At 41.0% G+C, this 7,570-nt stretch overlaps 1 protein-coding gene across 1 annotated transcript in view; it reads right to left on the reverse strand.

Annotated features, from left to right (window-relative positions):
- LOC109934163 (gamma-aminobutyric acid receptor subunit rho-1-like) overlaps positions 1–4,777 on the reverse strand; it is a 36,978-nt gene extending 32,201 nt beyond the window's left edge. The window contains exons 1-2 of the mRNA XM_048596729.1: positions 4,671–4,777; positions 1,352–1,402 (exon numbers count right to left, since the gene is read on the reverse strand). Of these exons, the coding sequence (XP_048452686.1) occupies positions 1,352–1,402; positions 4,671–4,777 (158 nt within the window). The remainder of the gene's footprint in view (positions 1–1,351; positions 1,403–4,670) is intronic.
- Between the last annotated feature and the right edge of the window lie 2,793 nt (positions 4,778–7,570).

The following is a 7,570-nucleotide window of genomic DNA, read 5'->3' on the forward strand; positions in this document are numbered from 1 at the left end:
CACCTATCTTCTCCTCTATTCATCTTCTATCCGCCTCCCCCTCTCTCTCCCTATTTATTTCAGAACCCCCTTCCCCTCCCCCATTTCTGCAGAAGAGTCTAGGCCCGAAACGTCAGCCTTCCTGCTCCTCTGATGCTGCTTGGCCTGCTGTGTTCATCCAGCTCTACACCTTGTTATCTCAGATTCTCCAGCATCTGCAGTTCCTACTATCTCATAAATATTAGGCTGTTGTTTTAGTGAGTCAGTGGTTACTCAATGAAACAGGTTTTCTTGGGAAATGGAGGAAGCAGATAAAATTGATTAATTTAAATGCAAATTACATCTCTCAGAGAATAATATTTTGTGATACAGTGTATGGGTAATTTGAGGCATGACATATGATATGTCTAGCACACTTGGGAGGAGTAGATGACTTTAAATCTCTGGCTCCTGAAGCTGTCAACAACTAAGGTTTTCCTAGATATTTATTGCCATTATTTTGCAGCTGTTATTGTTATATTATGCAACCACCAGGATAGTAGAGGGTTTTGGTCCTTTCTCATGTAGAAATTCCAATGTTCTGGCAGAGACAGAGTACAAGGTCAAATGTGGGCTGATGTTTCCAGCCTACATGACTGTTCACCAGCTCTGATGAAGGGTCGTCTAGATTCAAAACATTAGCTTGCCCTCTCTCTCCATGGATGCTGCCTGACCCGCTGTGATTTCCAGCATTTTTTGTTTTCAGTACAGATTCTAGCATCTGCATTAATTTGCTCCTACAAGGTCAAGTGGTTCATTTCCTGACCCCTCTCCTTTAAAGCCTTGCCATCATCTACAAGGTTTATGTGAATATATGTGATGGAATATTTACATGCAGCTACAAGAGTGCTCAAGATCTTTCCTCTACTCTGGATGGAACATCCTTGCCCGTGGATTCAATATCCACCAGCCGTACTCTCTGGCTGCAGTATGTAAACCTATAGAACCTCAGAGGCATTGAGTCAAGCTGATAGGGCCATTTTAATCTTTTAACCTACAGAAAAATGAACAAGTTGGGTTTGCTGCCTATTTCACTCCCCACCTGACCACTTTTATCTGGGATTAATGGAATCTGTAATTGGCCAGATGTGACATAGATAATTGATCCAATCCTATTGATTTCCCATCAGGTTCTGTTATAATTCCTTACAATATACGTAACTAACAAATGTTTAATACTGAATCTAAAAGGTACAAACCTTTTAATTTTGCTCAAATCAATGATTTTATGAAGAATTTATGAGCATGTGGTGATATTAGAAGGTTGTCACTATGATAGATTGACAGAATAGCAGACAAATTGTACTGGGCTGCCAAAACCCCAGTCTCTTACCTGCCCTGCTTTTTTGTTTCTTCAACAGGTCTCCCATATCTCTGGAATCTGCTCTCCAAAAACAAGGAACAATTAGGAAAAAAGAATGTATGAAATTGGCCATCTTCTACAAGCAATCAAATAATTTCATTATCACTTTCACAGACACCAGTGTTTCTTACTTTTGAACTGAGTTTGTAATCTGAACACAGCACATTCATGTTCATATCAGGATGCATAGTCCTGGCCACTGGATTACTAGTCCAGTAACACAGCCATCACATTGGCAGGCATCCGTAATGCCACATACCACTGGCGGAACATGTCAAAAATTAGCCTGCTGCAGGTATCTGTACAAGTTGTTTGACCAAAGCTTTTGTTTTGAGACACTTTGCTCAGACGGAGAAGGCTGGGTCTTGGTGGCCACTCTAAGAATATAAATTCTGTTTCCTTTTTCTTCCATATTTGCAGTTCATGTGTATAGGTGCAATTGTCCCATTGGGATAGTTGGCCAACTCTTACTTTGTATAAGTCAAAATTATCCTGCATTTACCTTCCACATTAATGACCTCATTTGAAATGGGAAGAATTTCTGCTGCCAAAAGAGGACACCGAAAATGCTTATGAAATACTAGGGTCTTGTATATCCAGAATTTTCAGCCATTTCAGGAACATTCCCCCAGAGTTACAGTAGGAGAGTACATAATAGCCAAACAGTTCCTGTCTCTGTATTATAATTTGACCTTTATTAAACCCAACCCTAGGAGTTCTAGTTGATCCCCCTGGAGTAGGAGAATTGTTTCGGAGGACAAATTGATAAAGATTTGTAGAAGAGTATCTGGGATTACAGATTTTATAGATAGGGACAAAAGTAAATTAAAGACTTAAGTTCAAAATTCAATAAATAGTAAAACAAGAAGGAATTTATATTAATAAAACATTTTTCCTCACTTTTGGCTATCACAAAGTGCTTCACAATAAGGTAATATAGGGTCCTATGCATCATTTACATGGAACCAGGTCCCACAAATGGCAATGTCCCAAATCAAAGGATAATTGTTTTAAATGGTTAAATTTTGTAGAGTTCTGGGAATTCTCCCTGCTACTCTTCAAATAGCCCTGAAGGAGCGTTCAAGTATAATCATTATTACAGTGGTGGGAATTGCAGCAACCAATTTTGCACATGACAATATCTCATATACATCAATGACAGACAAGCTAGACAGGGACGGTCCATTCATCTCAACCCCTTTGAGCGTTTTCTGCCTGGATTCATAGCGGTAAATGATAAAGTGATATGTCCATCACTTAAGTGCTTCCATATTTTACATAAAAATACAAAAATATTTTGATAGGCTTGAGTGGGTAAGGACCAGAAAAATTAAGGCCAATGTCACGTTGACAGTTCTTGATAAAAATGTCAAACGCAGGTAAAAGACCAGAGGGAGTGGGCCCGGTGTTGGGAGAGTGTTGGAGGCAGATGAAGGGATCTGTGAGACAGAAAGTGGACTCTTGTCCAAAGAAATAGGCACGGAGACAAATGGAATGGAAGAAGAATTCCATTTCCGCCACCACTAGACACAGATTCCCCTCCCTGACTTCTGCAGGGACCAGGCCCTCTGGGACACCCTGGTCCACTCCTCCACTCCCAACACCTCTCCACAGCCCCATGGCACCTTCCTATACTGTTGCAGAAGGTATAACAGCTGCCCGTACACTTCCTCTTTCCTCAGTACCTAAGGCCCAGACACACCTTCCAGGTGAAACAGCGATTTACCTGCACTCTACTCAATCTAGTCTACTGTATTCGCTGCTCACAACATGGTCTCCTCTACGCTGGGGAGACGAAGTGCAGACTGAGCGACCTCTTTGCAGAACACTTACATTCTGTCTGCAAAAATGACCCCGAGTTTCCTATTGCCTGCCATTTCAACACACCTCCATGTTCCCTGGCCAACATCCTGTCTCAGGTTTGCTGCAGTGCCCCAGTGAAGCTCAGTGCAAGCTGGAAGAAAACATCTCATTTTCCACTTGGGGACCTTGCAGCCTTTGGACTCAACATCGAGTTCAATAATTTTACAGACTGAGCAGCTTTTCCAATGTCCTTACCCCAAGCCCCACTCACCAGGCCATGTACTGCTACCACAACTGCCCCATTGTCAGTCACTAATGGCTCCAATTAATGGCTATTGATTCTCCCAGGCTGACCTTTGCCCATTTCTTTGTCTGTCCAACTCTTTTTCTCTCTTGCTGGACTCCAGCCCCACCTATCATTTATTCTTCACCCCTCCCCCACCCCACCTTCAGCATATATACCTTTTCCTAGCTATAATCAATTCTGAAAGAGTCACTGGACCTGAAATGTTAACTCTGCTTTCTCTCCACAGATGCTACCAGACCTGCTAAGTTTTCCCAGTAATTTCTGTTTTTGAAACAAAATTATCTACCTGTATTTTTTGCACTAATCACATTTGCTATTATTTTCTCTCAATCTTCGAGTGCTCCTTTATTTTGCAGCTTCAATATTTATTTTCATATCCTGTATCTAGTGAATTCTTGTTCTCTTCTCTGCTTGATTGCACAGACTCTATCGTGGGTGTTTCCAGAGCAAAGACCTATTGTTTAGCTGACCAGGGCATTTGCCAGACTGTGGAGATCACCTTGACACCGTGGCAGGGGTGGTGAATGGGGTCTCTCCATTGCCATCAGACTGGGGTATCCCACAGACTGTCAGAAGCTAGATGACTGGTCTCAACTGTATTGGTGGACAAAAACAGAAGTTGCTGGAAAAGCTCAGCAGGTCTGGCAGCATCTGTGAGGAAAAGAAATCAGAGTTAACATTTCGGGTCCAGTGACCCTTCTTCAGGACATTGAGGGTGGAATGGTGGTGGGGGAGTATCAACTCTGCATTTATGAGGCATGAGTGCCCCATTAGATATTGAAGTGGTTTCACAAAATCACAGATTCAGAGACTAGGAATCTCATATCTGTTTGCTAGGGCTTTCTACAGTGGGGCTGAAACCTTCTGACTCAGATCTGGTAATGCTACCACTGAACCATCGTACATTGGTCTGCTAACATCTTAGCACAGTTATATGCATAACACAGCATATGTACCTATAAAATATGTATCTACTGAAAATACATAAACACATGACCCATGTAAGTTTTAAGGGGTTTAAATATTTATATGCTCTAAAATAGTACCTAGTATTAATTAAAAGAGTATATCATGCAAATATCTAAGAACAAAACCATTCAGATAGTAAAAAATATAAAGGATGGTATAAATTCACATTCTTCTTAATCCAAGTTCACCTATCATTTCTGATTCTCTTACCTGCTCTGATGATATTCTTGCAATTGATCTTTTCTCCTCTGCCCTTCTGAACTGCTTTCTACCAGCCAAAAACAGCAACAAAAGGGCAAGAGATGTCCAAACCACATAATGACAATGAGAAGTCTGAAGAACACTGTTGGGGAAGAAGGAGAAAGAAGCCACCCAATCCTAAATCTTTTCAAATGCTGCTATTCTCCTTCAGTTCTCACTGGCTGATGGCTCAAAAAAAATCGCAAAACACTTAATCTGGTCTGTGGTCATAGCAATTTGAACTAAACCAGTAAATCCCACTGAGTCATATGAGAGGATTTTCAGTCAGCTAAGTTGTAATTCTGCACATGTGAGATTGACAGATACCTTCTTTAACTGACACTTCAATGCCAAATATACATAAATTACTGACTCTGACCAGTCTCCTTCACGGAACAATGCGTCTGATCAGAAATTCAATAATTAATGATGGCAATATCCTGGAACTTTGAGACTAGTCAGATTTTTAATATTGTTACCGCCCACTAAAAGTCAATTGGAAATCAGGCAATGAGGGTATTTTAAGCAATGCAGGCAAGAATAGTCACGAGCAATCATCACTGAATTATTTGCTACTTGTTAGGAATGAATCGACTTTAATTTCTATTATTGGAACATGTGTCATGATCAGTACTGCACGTACAGCATCAGTATGCAGTGATTTTGACTTCACATAACTCCTACCTTAGACATATTAATCAGGAATCAGAGCCTGATCTGATTCCAAAGCACAACTAAGTGTGCTTCCCCTGTTTGAATCCTCTGATTTCACTTTAATGTAACATCACTATGTATCAGTGCAGTTTCATGCCATTTCTATAGAGGTGCCAACTTTCTGGGATTCCCCTAGAGTCACCAGCAATTGGAGATTAATCTCCTGATCACAGTTATGAGGAAGTCCGGGAGAAGCATCATAAAAGCATTTTTAAAATTATATTGAACACTTTCATTTCTTACTAATAAAGTTAGGCAATAAAAGGATAAAGAATGTTTTAAACCCAGTGGAATTGTTTGAGGATGTAACTTGAAGAGTTGGTGAACAGCAGCAAATGAATGGCATTTATTTGGACTTTCAGAAGGCCTTTGACAAAGTCCCAAATAAGAGATTAGTGTGTAAAATTAAAGGACCTGGAGTTGAGAGTAGTGTAGTGAGATGGATAAACAACTGGTTGGCAGACAGGAAACAAAGAGTAGGAATACATGAGTCTGTTTCCAAATGGTAGGTAGTTTCTAATGAGATACTGCAGGGCTCAGTGGTAAGAGCCCAGCTACTCAAAAAATTAATGAGTTAGAAGAGAGAACTAAATTAAACATCTCTAAATTTGCAGAAAAGACACAGCTGGGTGGGAGTGTGAACTGTGAAGAGATGCTTCAGTGTGACTTGGACAAGCTGAGGGAGTGGGCAAATGCATGGCTGATGCGGTGTAATGCAGGTAAATGTGAGGTTATGCACTTTGGCAGCAAAAACAGGAAGGTGCATTATTATCTGAATGTGTATAAAGTGAGAAAAAGGAAGCAGGACCTGGGTGTTCTTGTACACCAATAGCTGAAGGTAAGCATGCAGGTGCAGCAGACGGTAAAGAAGACAAGTAGTGTGTTGGTCTTCATAATGAGAGAATTCAAGCACAGGAGCAGGGTTGTCTTGTTGCAATTATACAGGGCTTTGTCGAGACCACACCTGGAATTATGTATGCAGTTTTGGTCTTCTTTTCTGAGGAAGCATGTTCTTGCTGTAGCAAGAGTGCAGCAAAGGTTTATTGGACTGATTCCTGGGATGCCAGGACTAATGTATGAGTAGACATTGAATTGATTAGGATTATATTTGCTAGCTTTCAGAAGAAACCTATAAAATTCTAACGGGATTAGACATGGTAGATGAGAAAGGATGATCCTGATGATGGGAGAGTCTGGAACCAGGGGTCACAGATCTCCTTCACCTAGAGGGGTGAGCCTGTGGAATTCACTACCACAGAAAGCAGTTGAGGCCAAAACATTGTATGATTTCCAGAAGGAGTTGGACATAGCACTTGGGCTAAATGGATCAAAGAACATAATGGAAAAGCAGGAACAGGCTATTGAGTTGGTGGATCAGCCATAATCATAATGAATGGTGAAGCAATCTCGAAGGGCTATTTTCTATGTTTCTAAAGGGCAGGTGAGAGGTCATGTGATGTAATGTCAAGGAATACATGTGAGAGTCAGAGGTGTTAAACCTACTTTGCAAATATACAGATAGTTATTTCAGAAACACTGAACAGACACTCTACTCCCCCACCACACACACCAGGGTGACTTGTTCACTTTAATTTGGAGAGCAGTGGTTCTGCTCTGCACAAGCCAGTGTTGAACTCTGCTGAATAAAGCAGTTAAATTACTAGTCAAGGAGGAACCCCACAATATAATGAAAGTATTATCAAACCATAACAGCTCAGATTAATAGGTGGAAGTGTAATTGTATGAATTTCAGAATATGACCAAGTTTGGGACACTTGCAGCGAACTTGAACGATTTGGAGGAAGGTGGCACTCAACATGATGGTCCCAGTATGATGGGCAGAAATTGTTTGCACATTGCTGGGTATAAGTTAGGGGGAGGTGATGGCCTAGTGGTATTATCGCTGGACTATTAATCCAGAGACCCAGATAACATTCCAGGGACCTGGGTTTGAATCCCGCCACAGCAGATGGTGGAATGTGAATTCAGTAAAAATATCTGGAATTAAGAATGCAATGATGACCATGAATCCATTGCCAATTATTGGAAAAACCCATCTGGTTCACTCATGTCCTTTAAGGAAGGAAACTGCCATCCTTACCTGGTCTGGTCTACATGTGACTCCAGATCCACGACAATGTGGTTGACTCTGAACT

Source organism: Rhincodon typus, chromosome 5 (assembly GCF_021869965.1).
Source record: "Rhincodon typus isolate 14 chromosome 5, sRhiTyp1.1, whole genome shotgun sequence".
NCBI lineage: Eukaryota > Metazoa > Chordata > Chondrichthyes > Orectolobiformes > Rhincodontidae > Rhincodon > Rhincodon typus.